The sequence below is a fragment of the Phacochoerus africanus genome, chromosome 5, assembly GCF_016906955.1.
Source record: "Phacochoerus africanus isolate WHEZ1 chromosome 5, ROS_Pafr_v1, whole genome shotgun sequence".
NCBI classification, from domain to species: Eukaryota; Metazoa; Chordata; class Mammalia; order Artiodactyla; family Suidae; genus Phacochoerus; species Phacochoerus africanus.
In genome coordinates this window covers 3,868,875-3,892,617 of record NC_062548.1, presented here as the reverse complement: position 1 = coordinate 3,892,617, position 23,743 = coordinate 3,868,875, and the positions used below count along the sequence as shown (strand labels likewise).

At 58.8% G+C, this 23,743-nt stretch overlaps 1 protein-coding gene across 4 annotated transcripts in view; it reads left to right on the top strand.

Annotated features, from left to right (window-relative positions):
• CARD11 (caspase recruitment domain family member 11) overlaps positions 1-22,597 on the top strand; it is a 123,079-nt gene extending 100,482 nt beyond the window's left edge. For 2 of the 4 annotated variants that reach the window (XM_047779444.1, XM_047779445.1), the window contains exons 10-25: positions 632-808; positions 1,701-1,752; positions 3,365-3,447; positions 4,522-4,622; positions 5,601-5,653; positions 7,698-7,830; positions 8,134-8,335; positions 8,759-8,885; positions 11,073-11,313; positions 11,808-11,904; positions 12,274-12,369; positions 13,743-13,878; positions 14,740-14,919; positions 15,235-15,359; positions 16,807-16,922; positions 21,898-22,597. In XM_047779444.1, the coding sequence (XP_047635400.1) occupies positions 632-808; positions 1,701-1,752; positions 3,365-3,447; positions 4,522-4,622; positions 5,601-5,653; positions 7,698-7,830; positions 8,134-8,335; positions 8,759-8,885; positions 11,073-11,313; positions 11,808-11,904; positions 12,274-12,369; positions 13,743-13,878; positions 14,740-14,919; positions 15,235-15,359; positions 16,807-16,922; positions 21,898-22,102 (2,124 nt within the window). In that variant the 3' untranslated portion in view covers positions 22,103-22,597. Of the gene's footprint in view, positions 1-631; positions 809-1,700; positions 1,753-3,364; positions 3,448-4,521; positions 4,623-5,600; positions 5,654-7,697; positions 7,831-8,133; positions 8,336-8,758; positions 8,886-11,072; positions 11,314-11,807; positions 11,905-12,273; positions 12,370-13,742; positions 13,879-14,739; positions 14,920-15,234; positions 15,360-16,806; positions 16,923-17,074; positions 18,105-21,897 lie in introns of those variants that run through there. The other 2 variants (XM_047779446.1, XM_047779448.1) reach the window with 2 other exon arrangements.
• The last annotated feature ends 1,146 nt before the right edge of the window (positions 22,598-23,743 follow it).

Sequence of the window (23,743 nt, the reverse complement as noted above, 5' to 3'; positions counted from 1 at the left end):
GCCCCTGGCGGTTCTGCCATCTGTAGAGCGGGTGGCGGGGACAGGCGGGAGGTGTGGCTGGAGGGCGGAGCAGAAGGGAGCACAGCGGCCTATCAGCCGAGGACCTTGGTCTGAGTTATTCTTGGACTGTGATGATTTGGACTGTACTTCTTGCACGGCCCAAAGCTGTGGGTTTGGAGGCAACTTAGCAGAAGGGTGTCGTGCAGCTTTGAGAGGGTCCCTGCGCCTCGGCCTCAGATTGTGATATGAGTCCCTTAGGGCGGTGCCTGGCACTGTTGTTACACAGCAGCAATTTTTATACTCTCAGCTTCAGGGCAGGGCTAGAAATTAGGGATCCAATGGTGGCATATCAGAGGAAGGGCCGCAACCAGCAAGGAGGCAGTCCCTTTGCTCTTGCAAAAAGCACTAGGGCTGCTCCAGCCCCTGGCAGGAGGGAGGGGACCAGGGCTTATGGGGAGGAGAGCAGAGCTAGAATGATAGGTCCTGGCATCGGGCTGGGCGCAGGGGTTGGGAAAGGGGAGTTCCAGGCTTGGGTGCCTGAGGGAATGATGGCACATTGGCAGAGCCGTTCCCCTGGCTGGCATCCGCTCCTCCGGCTCCATCACTGACCCGGCTCCCTCCTTGCCTCCAGAGTCTGCCCAGAAACCTGCCCGTGACCATCATCTCTCAGAACTTCGGGGACAGCAGCCCCAGGACCAACGGGCAGGAGGCTGACGATTCTTCAACCTCAGAGGAGTCCCCGGAAGACAGCCGATACTTCCTGCCCTACCACCCGCCCAAGCGGAGGATGAACCTCAAGGGCATCCAGGTGCTTGCGGGGGGAGGAGGGCAGGCGGCGGTGGCAGGACCGTCGCAGGTGGGGCCGGTGAGATGGGGGTGGGTGGGCGAGGATGCAGCGGGGGGGGGCCCCCCACGTGGTTCCATGGTGGGTCTCGGAGCCCAGATGCCTCTCCACCTGTTTTCGTGCTGTGAACGGAACTTGTGCCCCCTTGTGCTTTTTTCTTTGCTGTTTTTATCCATGCCCTCATCTCTCGTGCATGCAGTAGAAGGGAAAAAAGGAGAGCGAGAGGGAGAGAGAATGAGGCATTATCTCCGAATTCATTCGTTTATCGAACAAATAGGTATTGAGTACCTGTCACGCGTTTATGGTTGTTAATGGCTTGTGACGGGCGCTGGACTCACAGCAGCGAACCCGTCCGCTGTGCCCAGTATCTGCGCCATCCCTGGGCCGAGGGATGAACACGTGTGCGTGAGCGAGTGGACGAGTGAGCAAAGGAATGACGGGAATGGTCTCCCACGAGGGGGCCGGGCAGCGCCTCTGCTCCCCCGCCCTCGCACACGTGGTGCAACAAAGCCTGCCCGGACGCCACCTCCTTTCCTGCCATCCTCCTGTGTCCTATACCCAGCTCTGCCCAGCTTCACCCTCCGTCCCCCCCTGCCGCTCCATGTACCACCCAGGCCACATGGCACAGCCTCCCTCAGGGTGGGGTGGGGGGGCTGTTTATTCCAGCAGCTGCCCGCGTGGGGCCGGGGAGCCGCGTGGAGACAGGCATCCTGTGCCTTCTGTGATTCCGGCAGCCACGTGGCAAGGGCCGGCGTGGGCTCGACTCAGTTTCTTTCTTCCCCGAGCTCCGATGACACGCGTCTCGGGCCTTGTCTGATCTTGTCCTCTGTCTCTTCCTTCTGCTCCCCACTTCCAGCTGCAGAGAGCCAAGTCCCCCATCAGCCTGAAGCGCGCCTCAGATTTTCCAGGTTAGTGAGACATCTGGATCCGCCCCAGGCTGTCACTCTGACTCTGGGTCCCTCTGTCTCTGCCATTGTGGGCACCAATCCCGTGAGGTTAACTCGGGATGGGTCTTGAGGGCACTGGGGTCCCAGGGTGGCTGGCGGGGTGTCCAGATGGACATGGCATCAGAGAGGGCAGGAGTCTGCCTGCACAAATGTCATATCTGAGGTTTCCCTTCCGCACCCCCCACCCCCCCGGCACTGGGGGTCCATCCAGGGCCCCCGAGCCCTCAGCTGAGCTTTGCATGTCTGCTCCTGGCCTGTCGGCCGGAGGGCAGCTTGACCTCGCAGACTGCTGGCCAGGCGGCCCCCAGCCTGCAAGCTACCCCTGGTTCCCAAGACACGCTGTCCTCAGAATTCCCCTCACTCATCCCCGGCACAGCTCTGGAGTGACAGCTGGCTAGCGAGGGTTTGCCCAGGTGCAGGGAGCCCCTGTGGTGTGCCAGGTGCTGGCAGGTCCACGTAGACACTTCCACGGCCCAGGTGCTCAGGCGGAGCCGTCGGCAAGGAGGAGGAAATGGCTCAGACTCCCAGAGAGTGGCTGGAGGAGTGCCGGAGAAGGAGCTGTCCTGAAAGGGACGTGTAGACTGGGCCTGGAAGAGGGGGCACTTAGGCCACGGGGCAGGGCCTCTGGAGGGGCGCCCAGGATGGAGCAGGAAGCAGAGACAAGATGTGGAGCCTGGAAACGGTGTGACACGGAAGGCTGCACCGCCTTCCAGGGCTGGAGCGGGCAGCGCTTGGGACAGGCCTGGGAACGAGGCTGCAGACGTGGATGGCCAGGCCCGGGTCCGTGGGCTTCATCCTTCCCAGGGGCTGTGAGGACAGCAGGGGACCCAGAGGTCCAGATCCCGCCTGGGCCTGGTGGGAGCACTGGGGGAAGGAGAGCCCTGAGCTGGGGGCCCGGCTACCTCCCTAGGGGCCAGACCACGTGTTTCCAGGACCTCGTATGGAAGGGAGGTGTAAAGGGCCTGGGGCCTACGGGAAGTAGAGAGCGTTTGTGCCAAGAAGAGGGAAGGACTCCAGCAGGGACGGAGCCTTGCTGACTGCCCGGCCTGGGGTGCTGGGCCAGGAAGGGAACTTTGGTCATGCCCGCAGGAGCCAGAGTCTGGGCTACTGTGCACGCACATACATGCACACACAGGCCTGGGGCCGTGGATGGGCTGACTCCCCATCTGCAGCAACGAAAGTGGGCAGAAGCCCCCAGGCAGCCGCAGAGGAGCATGGGGCGCTGGGGGCTCTGCTGGAGGCAACACCTCCTGTCCCCATGGGCCCCGGTCCCCAGACGGCCTGTGAAGTGGGGACAGTGGGGTCCCTTCTGATGTTGGCGTGGCTGTGCAGTAATCTTCCTGCCCCGCAAGAGGCACGTCCTCTGCTTCCCGCTCTTCCACACAGAGAGCCAGGCAGGACGTGCTGGTGAAAAGACCAGGCTGTGCCTCCACGCGCCTCCCACCCCCCAGGAAGGGTGTGCCCCCACTGCCCCCAGGGGCGCAGTGCCCAGGGGCTCCCAGGGACCTTCCTCAATGACCTTTCTCCCCCTTCTCTTTCCTCCGTCTGCACCCCTGTGTGTCCCTGAGGACAGGGAGGGGACATGAAGAAGATGGCATGGACGTCAGCCCGGGCTCCTCCAGGTCCCTGCCTGTCACCAGCTCCTTCTCCAAGATGGTGAGCGGGGTCCCCACTGCCCCCCCCCCGCCCCACTTCCAGCTCAGAGCTTGGCCCAGGCCCGCCAGCCCAGGCTGCATCTGCCCTGACAGGCCCGGCGCCCCTGGCCTTCCCCTCCCGGGGCCGCGGCCCAGGCCCCCCTTAGGTTTATTTAAAGATATGTCCCTGTCTCACCATGTGTTTACACCTTTTGCCACCGCCTTTCCCAATTTAACACTTGGCGGGAGGAAAAGAAGGGCCTCAGCGGGGCCGCAGCGCACGGCACAGGCGCTGAAAGTCCTGCCGCAGCTCCTCAGCCCCTGGCAGTTCTGCTGGTGGTGGGGGCAGGCAGGGCTGGAGCAGCCGAGGCCGCCCAAGGCAGAGCAGGGCCTGCCCCATGCCCCACGCCGCCCTCCAGCTCACCCAGGCAGGCCAGGCACCATACCACCGGCCTGGTGCTACTCCCCCCAGCTGGCAGCCGAAGGCCTGGGATTAGAAATTCCAACCCCCAGGGGACGCACTGGGAAGCTCATCAGCTCTGCTTCCAAAATCAGACCCTGGGGGTGAGGGAGAGGTGACCATGAATGACCCCTGTCTGAGCGTGGCTCTCGGAGGTGAAATCCCAGGCTCTTATTTAAGGCAGCCCTTCCCCCAGCCCGCAAGCCTCGCTCCAAAGAGTCACCCTCCTCCAACAGCCGAGCTGTCCGCGTCGCCGTGTGTTGCTCCCACCACCACCAGGCCCAGAGGTCCTCTCCTCCGGAGCAGGAGCCCAAGCCCGGACTGCCCTGGGGACAGAGAGTTCAGTCTGTGCAGGGCACAAGCCAGGCACTGCCTGGCAGATCTCAGCACCCCCCAGCCCCACCTCGCTCCCCAGGCCAGCAGATGTGCAAGCAGATGGGCGCCCAGCTCAGGGGCTCTGACCACCCCAGCCTTCTTTGGCCAAGGTCACTGCTGAGAACCAGCTTGTGGGCCCACACTGCCTGTGTAGGAGGCAGGACCCATCTGAGTTAAATTAAGTCCCTGTGTGCCCATGGAGGCGCAGCGTAGACATACCCAGCTCCCTGTAACACGTGTGTGTGTGTGTGCGTGTTGAAGCAGCCGCATCGGAGCCGTTCCAGCATCATGTCAATCACTGCCGAGCCCCCAGGAAACGACTCCATCGTCAGGCGCTATAAGGAAGACGCGCCTCATCGGAGGTGAGTGACAGGGCGACGGAGGAGGTAGGGCAGCTGCCCGAGGCCTGCTGTGCCACTCAACACCCACTAGCTTGGCCGTCCTTAAAGTAGGCTTAAGACACAAGCAGGACGGTGCCCACTTCAGAGATGAAGAGACTGAGGCTCCAGGAAGGGACATGGCTTTCCCAGGGTCGCCGCTAGCTAGCAAGCGACGAAACTTGTGTCACTTTGCCCCGTGCTACCCCGACATCGGGTTTCTCCACCCCATGGCTCCACGGCTTGGCTCTTTCTGCCAACGGTGAGAGGCCCTTTGAGCGGCCCCTCACTCCTGCCCCCCGGGGCCCTTTCCTCACCTGTTGGAAGCCATCTGTGTCCCCAATGAGACATGCCCTAGGGCACCCACATGTTCCCGATACACATCAGCTGATGGTTGACCTGTCACAGTGAGAGTTAGAGCTTGGCAGGGGGTTCCTGGAAAGGCCAGAGCAGCGGGTGGCTGGCGGGGCTGGCTTTGTGTCTCCGGTCCTGCCAACGGCTCCATCGCAAGAACCACCCAGCAACAACGCAGAATTCTTGGAGCACCTGCCTCCCTCCCACCCAGTCCTGCCTGGAGGCTCAGCTCTTTTGGGTTCATGGCACAGTGCAGCTCATCCGATATCTGAGAAATATTAAGTCGTCTGCATCCGAGAAGAGGAGTGAGTGGGAAACCACAGACAAAGCTGTCCGGGAATCGGCTCATCGGCACTTTGTGCCCGTCCTCAGGCACCGTGGCCTCTGCGGGCTGCTGGGGCCATCCTGCCCTCCCAGCAGAGCGTCCAGCCTGCACCACCTCCCCTTGGCCCATGGCCTTCCACCCACCTGCTGACCTGCCTCTCCCGCCCATCCTGCCCTCTCAGAACCAAAGCCTCTTGGATAGCCAGAACATTCCAGAAGCTTCCTCCCTTGACCACCTGCACACACAGCCAGGAGAGCTCCCTGTTCCTCCCTTATGTCTTGCAGCACAGTCGAAGAAGACAACGACAGCGGTGGATTCGACGGCTTAGACCTTGACGGTGGGTACCCGGCCCATCCGAGAGGCATTACAGGTGTGGCAGCCACGCCGGCCATGCCCTGACCCTCCACCAGGGCCCGCCACGGCGAAGCCTTGCACACGGCAGGTCTTTAGGAAGAGAGCTGTCTATGCCGTCGGAAGCAGCCTGAGCCAGGAAGCACCCGAGGAGTCCGTCTTTTGTTTTACAGGTGGTGGGAGCCACCCCGGGGCTGAGCGTGGACTCAGAGCCAGGTGTGGGTTTCTAAGACAGAACGGTGCTCGTGGCTGCAGCCACGCAATGTGGACGTGCGTGCTGTGTGAACCGACTCCAGTAACGCTCAGCACCCGTTTGCAGCAATGCTATTGTCCTCATTTTGCAGCTGAAGAAACAGAGTCTTGGGGAGACCGAGGAGCAGTGTGGTGGAGGGTGGCCTGGAAGCAGGGGACCCTCTGAGAGTCCGCACATTAATTAAGCTGTTAGTGAGTCTCACCGAGACAAGTGGCAGGAATGGGGTGGGGTCCTGGGCTGGAGATACAGTGCCTGTTAAGGTTGGTTTTCTTCATTCCCTGAAATTGGACGTGTGGGACAGGCAAGCACTGGGGACATGACGGGGAGGTGGCAGCCCTAAAACAGCCCACAGGCAGAGTGGGGAGGGAGGGGATATTCACTTGGCCCAGGGCTCCGTTTCCAGGGAGTACGCATGGGTGCAGCTCCAGCGACCACCCCTTACAGCCAGGGGCCCAGGTCAGCCCAGCACACCACGCCTCACCAGGCTCTGTGACAGGTGCATGGGACTCAGAGACTCGTGGTGGCTTCATTCTGGGCCAGTGGGGAGGATTTTACAAACCTGAGCTTCTGGCTGGCCCAACAGGAGAGAGGGGGGAGCAGGGAGGGTTCCAGCCTCTGGGGAATTGGCTCGGTGCCTTGTGGTGGTGGCAGCATTCCCCAGGCCCCTGCAGAGCTGACAGCGTGGAGACTGGCTCAGAATTCTGCGGGTGTGGCCTGCCAGGCCCCCCCACCCCCACCCCCGCTCCTGTGCTCCCCCAGCCTGCCTCCACCCCGCACCGGCTCAGGCTGCCAGCAGATGCAATGAAAGATTAGTGGCTCTCCTTAATTGGGGACCATCAGAAGCTATCAAGTGTTAAAGGGAGGTCAGCACCTAATAGCGGCTGGGTAATGGCAAGAACTAAAGGAGTTTGGGCAGGGGAGAGCTGCGAAGAGAATTCTGGGCAGCGGTCCAACGTGGGGTTTTTTTTCCTTGCAGCATCGGGACAGATTCTCTTTGCAGAGGAGCCGTTGTTGGCAGCCCAGAGCAGGGCTGGCATATTTCCCACCCCCACCCCAGCTAAGCAGGGTGGGCGTCTTTCCCCTGGGGCCTCGGGGTCCTGCTGAATTGGGAGGAGAGGGGCTTCTGTACTCCAGACGCTGCTCTTCCAGCCCCATGGAGGCCAGTGCCTGTTGGTGACACCTGAGGTCCCCAGTGGAAAATACGGACCCGATTCCAAGGCAGAACAAGCGCCTGCTGATGGAAACCCTTTTTCTAGATACCAAAAAAAAAAAAAAAAAAAAGTTTTAGCGTTCCCATTGAGCCTAAGTGGTAACGAACCTGACTCACATCCATGAGGATACAGGTTCGGTCCCTGGCCTCGCTCAGTGGGTTAAGGATCCCGTGTTGCTGTGGCTGTGGTGTAGGCTTCAGATGCACCTCTGATTCAACCCCAAACCTGTGAACTCCCATATGGTGCAGGTGCAGCCCTAGAAAGCAAAACAAACAAACAAACAAGAAAGTCTTAAAAAAAAAAACTGGTGAGGCATCCTACTAAGAAGGGACTCCTGGGGGCAGGGGAGTGGTGGTGTAGGAGAGGTTGCCAGCGCTGGACCCTCTGCCCCCCTGGGCCTTGGGGGCTGGCTGACTGAGGCTGCCCCCCCCCCACCTCATTCATCCGGAGGAGAATGTCCCAGGAGGCAGGCAGGCAGGGAGGGGCAGGGGCTGGAGCAAGTCCAGGAGCCCCTCCCTGCTCCGCTGGCCAGTTGGGGTCCTGACGCGTCCGTCCCTCCTTTGCAGATGACAGTCACGAGCGGTACTCCTTCGGCCCCCCCTCCATCCACTCCTCCTCCTCCTCCCACCAGTCTGAGGGCCTGGACGCCTATGACCTGGAGCAGGTCAACCTCATGTTCAGAAAGTTCTCGCTGGAAAGGTACCAAGGTCGTGGGCAGGGGACAGCTGGGGTGGGGGCAGGGAGGAGGTAAAGGCTCTTCACCCCTCGATCCTCTGCAAAGGGGAGTGTCCGTGTCACCCTCGTTCTGGAGTCAGAGCCTCCCAAAGTCAGAAATCGCCTCCCCTGACCCCCAGTCAGGCCCAGGGAGGGAGGGGTCTGCCCAGGGCCACACAGCCTGATGGAGACAGGGAACAGGACCAGCCCCGGGCCCCGCCCTCTGGCATGCCCTGGCAGGGGGCCCGCCCTGCAGCTGCCTAACCCCCGCGTTATCTCCTGACCCAGACCCTTCCGGCCATCGGTCACGTCCGTGGGGCACGTGCGGGGTCCCGGGCCCGCGGTGCAGCACACCACGCTGAACGGGGACAGCCTCATCTCCCAGCTGACCCTGCTCGGGGGCAACGCGAGCGGGAGCTTCATCCACTCGGTCAAGCCAGGCTCCCTGGCTGAGAAGGCCGGCCTCCACGAGGGCCACCAGTTGCTGCTGGTGAGGGGCTGGGCGCCGGAGTGCCCACGGCTTTCCCTCTGCTTCCTCTGCACATCTGCCGCTGACAGCGCATGGACCACCGCCCGCCCCCATCCCCGGCCAAGGCTTTGTGCTATGCTGGGGAGGGAGGCAGAGGGGAGCAGGCCTTCCTCGCCAGAAGCCCTTCTCCAGGCCCTTCTCTCTGCCACTCCTTGCTCGTGTTTCTAGAGCCTGTGCACACGCACAGGGCACACCGCAGCATGCGCGTGCCCCGGGCCACGGCCAGGAGGTGCGGGAACCGCATTTCCGCCGGACGCTTTCTTCCCGCGGCAGCGCTGGGCCCATCTCTGTCGGGAGAGGTGCTTCTCCTCCCCGAGGGGCAGCCTCGCCCCCGCAGCTCTGCTCCCCGTGGCGCCAGCGGAACAGCGTGTCTTTGATCTCTAGCTCGAGGGCTGTATCAAAGGCGAGAGGCAGAGCGTCCCCTTGGACACGTGCACCAAAGAGGAGGCGCACTGGACCATCCAGAGGTGCAGCGGCCCCGTCACTCTGCACTACAAGGCCAACCAGGAAGGTGAGTCCACCAGCCGGCGTGGGACCTGGTGTCGGCGCCCTCTGTGAGCAAAGACGCAGGCCTGCTGCCATCGGAGGAGACTGTGGGGCAGCAGGCAGGGGAGGGTAGATGGTGTGACCCACACCTGCCCTGGTGTGCCTCAGGCCACCCGCCCTGCTCATGGTGCAGGTGGCACGTCCAGCCCCAAGCAGCCTGCTGGGCGATGGCCGCATCCCTGCTGGCCGGCCCGCCCCTCTCCCTGCCAGGCTGGGGTTTGCTTCCTCTCTCCGGCTTCCCAGCCTAACATAGGCAGAGACTCTGGGGTGGCGGGTCCAGCGGGCTGTTGCTCTGTGGCCCGGCTCCAGGACAGCCAGGCCTCACCCCTCTTCTCGTCTGGCCCCCAGCAGCTTTTTCCTCTTTCTCGGCCAAGCCCCCCGGGCAGGGGGCACCAGGCTTTGTCTTCCACCTCTCAAAGTGAGTTCTTGTTCTCACCTCTGGGTTTTTTGCCTGCATGATTATCTCTGCAGCTGGATCTTATTTTTACCCATCAGGGCTCATGAATGTTTCAACAGAGCATAAATAGCCACTCTCCACACGGCGGCCTGCTTGCCCGCTCCTTCCCGGCAGCGCCCGGTCGGTGCGGCAGATAATAATGAGCCTCTGTCCCCAAATAGCGCGCCCAGCCTGCCAACCCGCGGGCTGGCTCCTCCCCTCTGCCAGGCCTGGCTTTCCAGCCCGGCAGTGAGTCTCTGGGCGCTGCCCTGCCCACCGGCCCCAGTGCCCTAGGACGCAGCGTGAGAAGTGGCCCGTGGACCCATCAGCTGCGGAGCCCTGCCTCTGGACGTTAGGGAAAGAAGAGCTCCCTCTAGCAAGGTCTTACAGGGCCTCGCCTCCGGGGCGGGGGAGGGGCGCTCAGACAGCGATGCGTGTTAACTCCAACCAAGTGAGTGGGAAGGGCGCCACGAATCCCCGTCTCCATCAAAGGTGGAGGCCAGCCTAGTGCCTCAAGTCTCCGGGGCATGGGCGGTGTGGGCCTTTGTTTCTAGGCCTGGCTACCGGGACTGCTTTAGCTTCCTCCGTGTTAAGTAGCGCTCTGCGTGTGGGGCCGATTTCAGGACTTATATTTGGGATTTATGGCCTGGACGTTAGCTGACAGCTCCCCGCCTTTACCGTATGTACAGCTTTATGCCATACTTCCTTCCAAAAGGATTGATGAAAATTTACACGAACGGGCAACAGTGTTAACTAACGTTCAAACACGTGCCGTGGTCCCACCACGTTAGAAAGCCGGTCTGGCCGCGTCTACTAAATCTAAACCTAGAGACAGTCAGTGACCTAGTCCTGCCACTCCTGTGAGGACGCCTAAGAAAAAGCATACATAGCTCTACAAAGGTATAAGAATGTTTCTAGCCATAATAGCCAAAACGGGCAACGGCACAGATGTGCACCGAAACACAGGTCGGTCAGCATGAGGCGGGAGGGTGGGGGGTGGGGGGGGGAATACTCTACAGCAAAGAAAAAGAATGCCCGCAGCTGCAGCACAGCATCGCGGATGAATCTCACAGGCGTGGCGCTGTGGTGTGGTGGCTGCGGAAGAGCACAGAATGCCTGCTCGTGTTGGGGGGGGAGGCTATCGATTCAAGAACAGCATGATAATACACCAGCTCTGTGACCATGGGTTGTGGGGGGGGGGGGGACTTGGAGATCGTAGCAGAGGTCCCAGTGTGAGTGACTGGTCCTACTCCGCCACGGGTCGGCCTTGCAGTGGGCCTGCCCCCAAGCAAGGACTGTTAGGGAGTGACCAGAGGCCCCTTCTGTTCCCTTCCTCTGGGTAAAAGGAGCCTGAATTCGGGCTGAGAGAAGATGGGGGTTTTTTTTTTTGAGACACGAGTCTGCCATCTTCTGGGCCTGCTGGCTTTCTGATTAAAAATTGGGATTCCTCGTTCCTGCCCCAACAATGTATTGGCCTGTCCTGCAGCGAGCAGAGCGAACTTGGGTTCAGGATCACTGGATCTGTTGTACGGTGGCACAGAGGTGTGCTCCGAGCTTCCTGGCAGCCAAGAGAAAGAGGGAACCCAGTCAGCGACCCAGCTGCTCCCTCGGCAGGGAGGACGGGTCCCCGGCCTCGGACTCAAAGGGGCCATCCCGGGGGCTGCACGGGGGTGGCCCACAGCCGGCCAGCGCTGCTTCCACGCCTCGGTCCCGCAGGGTACCGGAAGCTGCTGAAGGACATAGACGAGGGGCTTATCACGTCCGGCGACTCCTTCTACATCCGGCTGAACCTCAACATCTCCAGCCAGCTGGACGCCTGCTCCATGTCCCTGAAGTGCGACGACGTCGTGCACGTCCTGGACACCATGTACCAGGACAGGCACGAGTGGCTGTGTGCGCGGGTCGACCCCTTCACGGACCACGACCTGGACATGGGCACCATCCCCAGCTACAGCCGGTGAGGCCAGAACCGGCAGGGCGGACGGGTCCAGGGGGATGGCGCAGCTCGGCAGAGGGGAGCCTTTGCCTGCTGAAGAGTGAGCCCCGCCAGTCCCTCCTCCTCCTCGAAACCCTCCCCGCCTACCCGGGGATGTGGCCTCTTACCTCCCCAGCCTTGTTCGTTGTTCGGTGATGACACAGGGGCTGAGCCAGCATCCCCTGGCCAGACGCCCAGACATCCATAAAGCATCCTGAGCCCCTGACACTGCTGCCCAGGCCAGCCCTGAGAGGGCAGCATCAGTAGACCCGATTTCTAGATGAGGAAACCGAGTCTCGGGAAGGTTAAGGGAATTCACCCCAGCACCATGAGGAGTCGGCTCCAGAGGGAGGGTTCAAGGCCAGATGTCCGGGGCTCAGGCCTCCCTGGGGTAGGCCTGGGGCTCAGAGCACACACCCTGCCCAGGGCCCCCTGCCCGGGCCAGGCCCCTGAGGCTCCGCCCCCTCCCTCCCCAGCGCCCAGCAACTGCTCCTGGTCAAGCTGCAACGTCTGATGCACAGGGGCAGCCGGGAGGAGGCGGACACGGCACACCACACCCTGAGGGCCCTCCGGGTAGGTCGCCCTGCGCCCCGCCAGCTAATCACCACCTCCTGGGGCCCTTTGAGGGGTGACCCCAAGGGGGAGCCATCAGTCTCGTGGGATGACTGTAGGGGACTAGGTTCCTTAGGAGCCGGCCACCCCCTCCAGAAGGAGCCCCTCTCCGAGCTGGGATGCAATATTCCCCCCCCCCCAATGCCCTGCTGCTCTCTGGTCGCTGTTGGAACAGGTCTGGAGTCCCCTCTTAGCCCTGAGCCTGCTCCCCATCTGAAATGCTTCCATCAGTGCAGAGCGGGCGGGGGCAGGGGGTGGGGGGCTTGGGAGCTCCTGTTCTCAGTGGCACTACTGTGTTAGGGGTCTCACTGCTTGATAAACTGATTGCAGAACACCCTGCAGCCCGAAGAACCCCTTCCCACCACGGACCCCCGGGTCAGCCCCCGCCTCTCCCGAGCAAGCTTCCTCTTCGGCCAGCTCCTCCAGGTAAAGCGCGCGGAGCACCTGCTGACTTTACAGGCCCACCTTGCTGCTGCCCTGCCCTTTCCGCACCAGCAAAAGGAGGCTGGATCTCAACAACTGTGCTGTGTTTGTCCTTTCACGGCACCTCCCCTCTCTCATCCCGTTTTATCCTCACAGGGACAAGTCGACAGATATAGCCTCTGTCCCTGTTGGAAGCAAACCTCACTTCTGTGAAAGATTCGGGGCAACTTAGAGCCAAAAGAAATGGAAACACCTTAGCTGTCGAAATATTAATAGAAAGATCAGGGGAGGGAAACAAACATTCCAGCTCACGAGGCCTGTTTCGTCCCTCAGACTCAGCACTGTTATCTCTGAGCCTCCCAGCAGTCAAGGGAAAAAGGGAAACCCAGCAGAGACTTTAAACCGTGGCTGATGCAGAAACGTTTTAGCTCTTGGGACCAGAAAGGATTTTTCCTTGTACTAGATTCTAAAAGGGGTGGGTTTTTTTGGCATGGATCATTACACGAGGAACAGCTTAGTGGGTGAGGCATTCAGAAGTGACCTCACATAAATGCAGGAGCAGTGTGTGCCGGCTTTTTCCCTGTCACCGGCTGACAAAAGCTGAGAGTAGTATTAACACGTAGCCTCACAAGGAGGTTCCTGGGTTGGCGCTGTGCTCATTAGGCTCCAGTGGGACTAATGCATTTGTTCCACTGCTCTGTCCTCATGTTGGAACATAGGAAACCCAGAGAAATGGTGGGTGACCTGACCCTAAAACCAGGTAGAGGTGAACAGGCAGCAGAAGGACACTTAGGGAGGTGGAGGGGCACCGTGGTGAAGTCTGACGCAGGACCACGTGAGACCACACGTTTCTGTGCCCACGTGGCTCGAGGGAGGCCGAAACCCTGAGCTTCCGGGTGACTCGCCCAAAGGCCGGTTAATGACAGAGAGGGGCCGACGTCCCCGCTCCCTGGACGTTCCTGCCTGCAAAGGGACATGGAGGAGAGACGCAGAGTCACCCAGGGGATAGGCCCCCACCCCGGGCAAAACTTTCCGCCCTCCAGGGCTCAGCTCTGAATCATAGGAGGGTGAGGCACCCCCAGAAGACTCAGAGTCCTGCCTCTGAAGGCTCCCAGCCAGGGGTCTTCGCCTCTGGGGAAGTGGGTGAGACTGCAGGGGGCTCCACTGGGAGCCTGCTCGGGAACAGCCCCCGGCAGGTCCTGCCCATCTGGGGAGGAGAGAGGAGGCGTTTGTTTCCTTACCTGCCGACTCCCAGCTCCCAAACGGCAGGAGAACCTGCCAGGTGGCCCCTGTCCTTGGGGGGAGTGACTGACCCAGGCCCCGGGGGCAGAGCTGGGATCTGGGTTAGGAGCCATCCTCGCCCCCACTGTCCCCAGTTCGTCAGCAGGTCTGAGAACAAGTACAAGCGGATGAACAGCCACGAGCGAGTCCGAATCGTCTCCGGGAGCCCGCGGGGGAGCCTGGGCCGGGCCTCGCTGGACGCCACAAAGCTCCTGACCGAGAAGCAGGAAGGTAGGGTGCTGACTGCCGGCCCCTGCCCACCTCCCGCATGCCCGCAGCCTCAGGGTCCCCGAGAGCCAGCCTGTCTGCTCCTTTGAAGTGGGGAGGGGGTGCCGCCTGGGGAGGAGCTGTGGGGTCCTGCTGGGAGGACCAGCAGCCTGCTGGCCGCGTCCCGCCGAGCTCACCCCAGCTGACGCTTGCTGTAGTTGGTTTGAGCCCAGATGCCGTGTTAATTGGAGCTGTTTGCCGTGAAGCATTTATTTATTGATTTCTCTCCTCACTGAGTGCCTCTTGCCACTTATCATAAAGCCAGCGAGGGGCCACAGTCCCCTATGGAAGGCACTGCTGGTGGCGAGCCAGCCCTCCTGGCCTGCCTCCCAGGGCCTGCTGGCCTCTCACTGATGGCCGGGGGGCCTGGGGCTCCTCTCCAGGCTGGCCAGGCCAGGGGACGAAGGACGGGGACCCCTTGCCCCCAGCTCTCCTTGCTCCTGCTCCCCTCACCCGGGCTCCTCCTGGTCGGGCCTCAGGCCACGCTCCTCCATAGGGAGCTCAGCGTCATCTGCCCATGTCACCCACTTCTTGTCCACCTCCTGCCACCTCCATCCCTCCTGCCTCTGAGCAGGGCCTGACTCAGCGCTGTCGACCCAGCTCCCAGAACAGGGCCCGCCCGCAGGTCATTTCATACACTTCCTGGGTGGCCCAAGGGCGTCCTGGGCTGCAGGCTTGCATCATTCTGTATAGTGGTTTAGGAGAACCAGCCCCCAGGGTCCCATCTACCCTTCCAGAATGGCTTCCAAAGCTCCCTGGGGCCTAGAGGACAACCAGGGGTGCCCCCTACCCAGCCACAGGCAGCCTTTCGCTGTCCCTTCCCAGAGCTGGACCCTGAGAGTGAGCTCGGCAAGAACCTCAGCCTGATCCCCTACAGCCCGGTGCACGCCTTCTACTGCGAGCGCCGTCGGCCCGTCCTCTTCACGCCCACCATGCTGGCCAAGGCGCTGGTCCAGAAGCTGCTCAACTCGGGGGGCGCCATGGAGTTCACCATATGCAAGCCAGGTGCGTGCCCCGCAGGCCGCCTCTTCCCTCCCCTCCTCTCCTTCCTCTTCCTCTTCCTCTTCCATCAAGGGCCCTGGAGCTAATGAAAGGGTGTGGACAGCGGGCTGCGGTGGGGAGTGTAAAGTGTGACCCTGACCTTGCCCTCGGCCAAGAACCTCAGGATCTAGTGGGGGAGATGAGATTCATCTAAACGTGGCCAGAAGGGGGTCAGCCGTGCAGCTCTGTCGAGCCCAGGAAGCAGGGCAGCGCCTGGATGGGATGGTCACATCCCAAGACCGCCTGTGCTGCCCTCAGGACTGGTCCCTCTCTCCGCAGATGTTGTCACGAGAGAAGAGTTCCTCCGAAAGCAGAAGTCAGAGACTATCATCTACTCCAGAGAGAAGAACCCCAACACCTTTGAATGTGTCGTACCTGCCAACATCGAGGCAGTGGCAGCCAAGGTGAGGCGGGCTGGAGGCTGGCGGGGCTGACACTGCCTGATCGTCTTGTGAGCCACCCGGGCCACAGACGAGAGCCGAACTTGCTCTCACCTCCCTGCGTGTGAACCTTCTCCTCCTCTGCCTCTGCCACGTGCTAATTTCTCCAAGTCCTGTTCGCCGGCTCCAATGTCCATTTATGGGTCAGAACCCCCTTGTGTTTCTGGTAGTTCCCTGGTGCTGGTGCTCTGGTCCACATTGTTCAGGGATGTGTTGAGCCTGGCTGTGATAGCAGGGGCCAGAAATGGCGAGCGAGCAGGTGATGGGGACTGTGTTCTCCAAAAGGGGGAAATGGAGCATCGGAAGGGTTCTTGGCAATAATGCAGAAAAGGCACCTGCACTTGGTTTAGAGTCTTCTGGAGCCAGGCTTCGTGATCCTGGGCAGCCCGGAGCATGGAGTTGTTCCTTGCTCCAGGTCTGGATGAAGGTGAGATTCTCAGTCCACAGTGGATGAGTGCTGCCCCAGAGTTGGGGGTTTGGCTCCCTGGTGGGCAGTGACCTGGGGGGTGGCAGGAGCAAGTGTCCAGCCAGGAATTCCAGATTTGCTGTCCAGCCAACAGTCACTCAAGCACCTGCCCCCATTGTCACACGGATCAAAGCACAGCCAGGCTATTAGCCAGCCTTGAAGAGTTTATTGGGTATTAAAGTTCTCGAAGCCAGCATGGATGGAAAATGAGTGGGCAGAGTTGGAGCCACGAAGGTTTTAGGCGCAAAGGTGATACTGTCCAAGAATCTTTGCTGTTAGAATTCCGGTAGTGGCTACACTGGTGAGACAGGGAAGCAGTGACCCGGAGGACCAGGGCCACCTCTGCCTCTGGAGCTGGGTGCTCGTCCCACCAGCACATTCAGTTTGTGAAAAGTCTTCTGAGCTACAAGCTTAGGAGCATGTGTACGTTTCGGTATTCTTGTTCTGTTTCAGTGCAAAGGTGTTTTTGTTTTTGTGGGGTTTTTTTTTTTTTTTTTGAAGTGGCACCTGCAGCAAAACAGGGATCATTGTTCAGAAATGATGAGCTCATGGGCACCAGGGAGTCATGCTTGAGAACCCTTACATCCCCCCGGGGCCATCCAGCCCACCTCACCTCCCAAGCATTTTCCACCCCATCTAGTACCAAGAGCGCATCTGTAGGCAGAACAGAGTAGCAGGTGTTCTCTCGCTGTCTTTGCTTTTTATTAAGACTCGTTCATGCCGGCTGATTCACCCCAGGCTGGGGACTAGGGCTCTGGCAGTGCCCGTCCCTGCGCGTGGCAGAGGGAGCGAGGGGTCTAAATGAGCAGGGCCATGTGTCTCAGAGGTTGGGGTCCAGCTGGGGCACTCGGGGCTCTCGCATCCTGCACCGCGGGCCCCGCCCCAGGCACCCAGCCTGGCGGAGGTGGCATGGGCCCTGCTGACCTCTGTCCCCTGGGCTTGCAGAACAAGCACTGTCTGCTGGAGGCTGGGATCAGCTGCACCCGAGACCTGATCAAGTCCCGAATCTACCCCATCGTGCTCTTCATCCGCGTGTCAGAGAAGAACATTAAGAAGTTCAGGTAGGTCTCCAGGACCCCCCAGGGCCTTAAAGTACCACCTCCACCCCCACCCCACCAAGCCTCTGGGGTCCCACCAAGAACAGCTGGCTGCTTGGGTTCCCCCCAGCCCCGCTCACCTCTTTAGTGAATCCTTATCAAGTGTCTGTCCCCAGTCCAGGGACATGGCGCTGACCTCCAGCAGCAGAGACAGTAACATACACGTAGGTGGAAGGTTTCCAGGAGGATGCGTGCCAGGAGGGCCAGGTGGGCGCCGCAGGACCCAGGTGGTCCAGGAAGCTGATGTTGGTGCAGACCCACTACAGTGAGGCCAGGTCGGGCGGGTGCAGAGGGCACAGCTGGCGCCCAGACCCAGAGGTGGGAGGAGGCCAGTGTGGGCAGAGCCGTGAGAAGGGACTTTGTAGCCAAGTGGGGTCCAGCCACGCCAGCCCATGTCGGCCATAGGACAGTGTGACATCTCCTGAGTGAGACAGAGCTACTGGTGGTTTTGAGGAATGACATAATCTAACATGGGATGGCAAGGCCCACTGGCTGCTGTGCCAAGACGGGCATCGCGACAACCTGGACAAAGGACCATGATGCGGGATGGGTCCCGTCTGGTGAGCAATGAGGAAAGTCCGATCCTGGATCCACCAAGGTCAAGCCCGTGCAATTGGGGGAGGGGTCAGCTGTGGGATTTAATAGAAGGAGGAAATCAGGATGATGCCGAGGTGGGGGGCCTGCCTGTCACATGGTGGGGGGCCTGCCTGTCACGTGGTGGCGTCTCTGGTCCCCACCTCTCCTCACACCAGCTGCAGCTGAGACTGAGGGTGGCCAGGCCACTCCATTCTTCCCCCAGGGTTTCCCATTAGGTGCCAGGCTTAGGGAACCATAAGTCAATGAGACCAGAGTCCCTACCTCATCGCCTCACATGCATCAGAAGAGCTGCTGCACAAACACCAGAAACTGACACAGGTGGGCCCAGACGGGGAGAAGTTGGAGCCCTTGCACACTGCAGGGGGGTGGGAGATACAAAAGGGTGCAGCTGTATGGAGAACAGCATGGAGGCTCCTCAAAAATTAAACATAGAGGAGCTCCCGTTGTGGCTCAGCAGGTTAAGAACCTGACTGGTCTCCCAGAAAGTGTGGGCTCAGTTCCTGGCCTCCCTCAGTGGGTTAAGGATATCCAGCATTGCTGTGAGCTATGGTGTAGGTCGCGGATGTGGCTCGGATCTGGTATTGCTGTGGCTGTGGTGCAGGCCAGCAGCTGTAGCTCCAATTCAACCCCTAGCCTGGGAACCTCCATATGCTGTGCATGTGGCCCTTAAAAAAAGAGAGAGAGAGAGAGATTTAAGAAAATCAAATTAAAAAGACATTTTTAGGAGTTCGCTGGTGGCACAGCAGGTTAAGGATCTGGTGTTCTCATTGCTGTGGCTTGGGTTTGATTCCTGGCCTGGGAACATCCTATGGCATGGGTGTGGCCAAAAAACAGGGCCGGGGGGCGGGGACATGTCTCAATTTTTTTTTGGCGGGGGGGAGGAAAGTAATATTTGGTTTTGATTTGTGGTTGGCCTGTTTTTCAAGTATGTTAACCCCTTTCTATATCTGCTTTTTAGCCTGATAGTCCTATATGGGCTCAAACACATTATTAAAAAAGAGTCTATGGAGTTCCCATTGTGGCTCAACAGAAACAAATCTGACTAGCATCCATGAGGAGGCAGGTTTGATCCCTGGCCTCGTTCTGTGGGTTAAGGATCTCGCATTGCCATGAGCTGGGGTGTAGGTCGCAGACTCAGCTCAGATCCCACGTGGCTGTGGCTGTGGTGTAGGCCTTGTGGCTGCAACTCTGATTCGACCCCTAGCCTGGGAACCTCCATATGCCACAGGTGCACCCTTAAAAAAAAGTCTAGATTTCCTTACTTCCCTTCCCCACATTCGGGGATGTTGAAGTCCTTTTTAAACATCCTCCCTTTTGTCCTTTTGCTGTTCCTTATGTTTATTGTCACTTTTACAGTAGGGTTTTTTTTGTTTTGTTTTTCCTTTTAGGTCTGTATACTGGCTCATATAAGGGATTCCTTCCCAACAGTGATTTCCTCCATCCTGTTTCTTGTTACTTCTTTTTTATTTAGAGAAGCCCTTTCAGTATTTCTTTTAGAATGGGTTTAGTATTGCTATATTCTTTTAGCTTTTGTTTGTTGGAGAAATTCTTTATTTCTCCTTCTATTTTCAATGATATTCTTGCTGGATAGAGTATTCTAGGCTGCAGGTTTTTCCCTTTCAGAACGTTGAATATATCTTGCCACTCTCTTCTGGCCTGTAGTGTTTCTGTAGAGAAATCAGCTGACAGCCTTGTGGGGGGGGGGGGTTCCCTTACAATTAACACTTTGTTTTTCTCTTGCTGCCTTTAGAATCAATCCTCTCTTTAACTTTTGTCACTTTTATTATAATATGTCTTGGTGTGGGCCTTTTTGCGTTCAACTTGTTTGGGGCCCTCTGTGCTTCCCGTATCTTGATATCTGTTTCTTTTAGATTTGGAAAGTTTTCAGCCATAATTTCTTCAAATATATTTTCAATCCCTTTTCTTTTTCTTCTCCTCCTGGAATCCCTATTATGCCTAGATTGGCTTGCTTTGTATTATCCCATAGATCTCTTATATTGCTTTCATGTTTTTCCATTTGGTTTTCTGTCTCCTGTCCTGATTGGTTGATTTCTATTATGCTATCTTCCAAGTCACCAATTCGTTCCTCTGCATTATTCATTCTGCCCTTTAGTGCCTTTAGCTTGGTTTTCATCTCTGCAAATGAATTTTCTAATTTTTCTTGGTCCCTCCTTGTATTTTCTAGCTCCTTTCTAAAGTAATTTGCTTTACTGTTTATATCTGCTCTTAATTCCTTCATACTCACCCTTAATTCCTTCAGTATTTCCACTATCTCCCTTTTGAACTCAGTGCCTATTAGACTGCAGAGGTCTCTTTCATTGTCTGCTGCTTCAGGTAAATTCTCCTGTTCTTTTAACTGGGAATGGTTCCCAAGCTTCTTCGTTTTGCTTATATTTTTCTTTTCCTGTGAGTTTAGGGAAACGAACTACTGTAGTCTTGAAGGTCTTTCTATGTAAGAGCACCCCTTTGTATTTTGTGGGGGGTTACTATTTATTTTTGGCATGGGGGTTTGGATATTTGCTGTCTCTTTCTTCAGTGTGAGCAGGCTGTTATTCCCTTGATAGGGTGCTGAATGTGTTGCCAGGGAGAAGAAGGCAGTGGGTAAGGCTAGTGGTCAGTGCCTGGTTTCTGCACTCTTGCCAGTAGCAAGGATCTGCCAGAAGGTGGCACAGCCGACTCCCAGTTGCAAGGCTCTGGGAAGTGGTAATGAGCCTCAGGCAGATTTAGGTGGTGCCCAGAGCACTTGGCAGTGGCAGTGACAGAGTATGTGAGTTCCCAGGGGAGTGAGAGCAACAATAGGTGGTGTTCAGTTGCAATGCCCCCCTCTGAAGTGATTGTGTCTGTGAGAGGTTCTTGTTCACGGACCCTTAATGGTGGCAAGCCATGCCCACCTCTGAGTCAGAGATGACTGTAGACCATGCAAGAAGCACCCCATCCTGTTTAGCCCATGCAGGAAGTGCTGCACAAGCTGCTCCTGGTTGCAGGATACTGGGAAGTGACAGTAATCAAGCATGCGTGGGTGCTACCCAGAGCATTTGGCATTGGCAGCAGCAGGGAGGGTGTGTTCCCAGGGGAATGAGAACATCAATGGTGCTTGGTTGCAGTGCCCTCTTTTTTGCCAACCTCTGAGGTGACTGGGGCCGCAGGTGGAGCCTGTCCATAGACCCCTAGTGGTGGCAGGCCATGCCCCCCTCTGGTTTCTGAGATGACTGCTGTGGTTTGTTCCCACTGCCTGTAGATCATGCAAGAAGCGCTGTCTCATGCTAGTCCCCCTGCTGCCTTTAGCCTACACAAGAGGTGCCCGGCCACCCATAGCCTGCACAAGAGGCACCCAGTCTCCTGTAGCCCAAGCAAGTGGCCTCTTGCCACCCATAGCCTGTGCCAGAGGTGCCCCGCCCTCTGGGAGCCCACACGTGCTCAGGGAAAGAGATTCCTATGGCAGTCCGCCCTCCTCCTCTCGCCCTCCCCGACAACGGCGCCTTGCTTCTCCTGCAGGCCCAGCTCCCACGTTCCCTCTGCTGTGGTGCTCTGCTCCCCAGCCAGTAGCACACCACTCCCTAGCCTGTGGTGCACCACTCCCTAGCCCCTCAGGCTGTCTCCACACAGCCAGCCCTTGTCCTTTCCCCAGAACTGACCTCCGGAGCCTGAGTCTCAGCGCCCAGCACCCACCCAAGCATCTCAGGCTGTGCCAGCTGGGGCTGTGGTGCCGATGGTCTGTGTGGCTCTTCCGCTGCTTGGCCCTCCTCAGTCCAGCTGTGGTGCTTTTCTCAGTGATTTTGAGGTCCCTCCGTCTCGGCTGATCTCCCCCTCGGTTAGGTGGCCTCCCGGGGTGTGGGTTCCTTTCCTCTTTCACAGCTCCCTCTCAGGAGTGCTAGTCGCATCCTGATTCTTTTTCTCACTCTCTCTTTTTTTCCCTTTGTTCCACCCGTTAGGTGGAAGGTTTCTTGCCCTTTTTGGAGGTTGAAGTCCTTCTACCAGCGTTCAGTAGACATTCTGTGCGAGTCATTCCACACGTAGATGTGTTTTTTTGATGTGTTTGTGGGAAAAGGGGGAGCAGCACATCTTACTCCTCTGCCATCTTGATCTCCCGTCAAGGGCATTTTTCTAAAATGGGCATCTCTTGGGATTCCACGAAGAACAGAATAAAAGAGTCCAGGACATAGGAAGCTCAGGGGTAGATGTCTGGAGAAACAAAGCCGGGAAGGGAGGTCCGTGGGTGGGCAGGGAGGGCCCGAGTGGTCGGTGGGTGGGCGCCAGCAAGGGTGGCCGGGGCACTCCCAGGGTGGGCAGACAGTGGCGCCACGGCCCCCGTGTGTCTCCCTCGCCCTGCCCCCGCCCGCAGGAAGATGCTGCTGCGGCCCGAGACGGAGGAGGAGTTCCTGCGCCTGTGCCGGCTGAAGGAGAAGGAGCTGGAGGCCCTGCCCTGCCTGTACGCCACGGTGGAGGCTGACATGTGGGGCAGCGTGGAGGAGCTGATCCGCGTCCTCAAGGACAAGATCTGCGAGGAGCAGCGCAAGACCGTCTGGGTAGACGAGGACCAGCTGTGAGGCGGGGGCGCCGCTGAGTCTCAGCAGGACTCGGGACGGGCGTCCGGACTCCGCCGGGCAGCGCCGTGGAGCCAGGCGGCACCCCACTGCCTAGACGGCCTAGGGGTTCCGTCCTCAGTCGGGGAGCCCCTCCAGGCAGCCCCGGGGGCGGCTGCGGCTGGGGGGGACAGTCACACGCGGGTCGGGGCAGCGAGTCGTCTCCTCTGCCCAGGGCTGCCCTCCCGAGTCCGTGGCCAGCCCTGCGGGCACGAGCAGGGAGGTGGGACCCCCCACGAAGGACGCAGAGCCAGGTCGGAAGTCAGGGGCCCCCGGAAGCCAGAGTGGCAGTTGAATGTAATGCATGGGACAGGTGTGCTGCCTGTAGGGTGGGGACCCTGAAAGCCAGGCACCCGCCGGCCCTGGGGACACACGATCCGCACAGTCCCAGGCAGGAGGGGACATGCACCGTGGTATTATTTTTGTTGCATTAAAATCTTTCTATTTCCTTGTTTTCAACCTTTTTTTTTTTTTAAATGTAGTAGTTTGCAGAGGTTTTCAGCTCTTGCCACCTTGCTAACGTGCAGACCACCCCCTTCGAGCTCAGTTTGTTGTAGGATTCTCAGCCAGGGAGACAGGCCACCAAGACCGTTTTGCTAGGAAGCAGCATTTATTCGTGCCGGCCCTGGCTCAGCGGATTCATATCCAAAGGCTGAGCCCCAAACACAGCGGGACGTCGCCTTATATACCCCATTAGTTTTCCCGCTACATCTAAATTCCTTTGTCCCCCTTACAAGGTGTTCCATAAATTTTGAGCAGACAGTTATACATACGCATGCGCTCATGGATACAGGTTATGCTACATTGTTGCAGAACTGCACATGCGCCGGCACGCACAGATGCTGGCAGGGCAGGTTGCCTTCCCTCTGTTCTGGGAGGGCCCTTCCTCCTCCCCACTACAAGTTCAGGCCCATGTCACATGCTGCGTGAAGATAGGGTGACCTGCCTCTCTTTTCCCAAGACAGGCCTGATTTATATTCTGCTTGGGGGCTAATTACTAATAGCAACCCCTCTGACGAAGAGGCGTCCTGTTTGGATGGAAGATTATTTTGTCACCCTGAGAAGGGCCCCCCTTTTAATAGGCTGCTTGGAAGGTCTCAATGCCTAGGCCCCTGTGTCTCCCGACTCCAGCCCAAGGCCAGGCCCCCCCGCACTCAGAGCCCCCTGCACGTGTCCTCCGTCTCTGTGCGTGGAGCATTCCTCCTTGATGTCACCTCACTCCATCCTCTGGTTCAGGAGGGGGACATATGGACCAAGGGCCCGTGGTGGGTTTGCTGCCCACAGCCCAGGACAACTGACTGCAAAGGCTCTGGATTCTAGAACCATGTTCTCCTCGACCTCCTCAGTGCCGAGTTTCTAAGTATAGGCTCAGGTCCAACAGGCACAGCCAGACCCGGCCAGCTTCAGCCTGGTACCCTGCCTGGTATCCAGCCACTGGTAGGGGGCAGGCTGGGGTTCAAACCTAGATCTCTGTGTTCAAGAGGCTTGTAGGAACAACTGTTCATTGACAGTCTGATAGCTACATGCCCTTGCTCACCGCCAGAATCCTGATTTTATCCTGAGACACAGATAAATGACCAATGTCCTCAGACTCCCTTGCAGCTA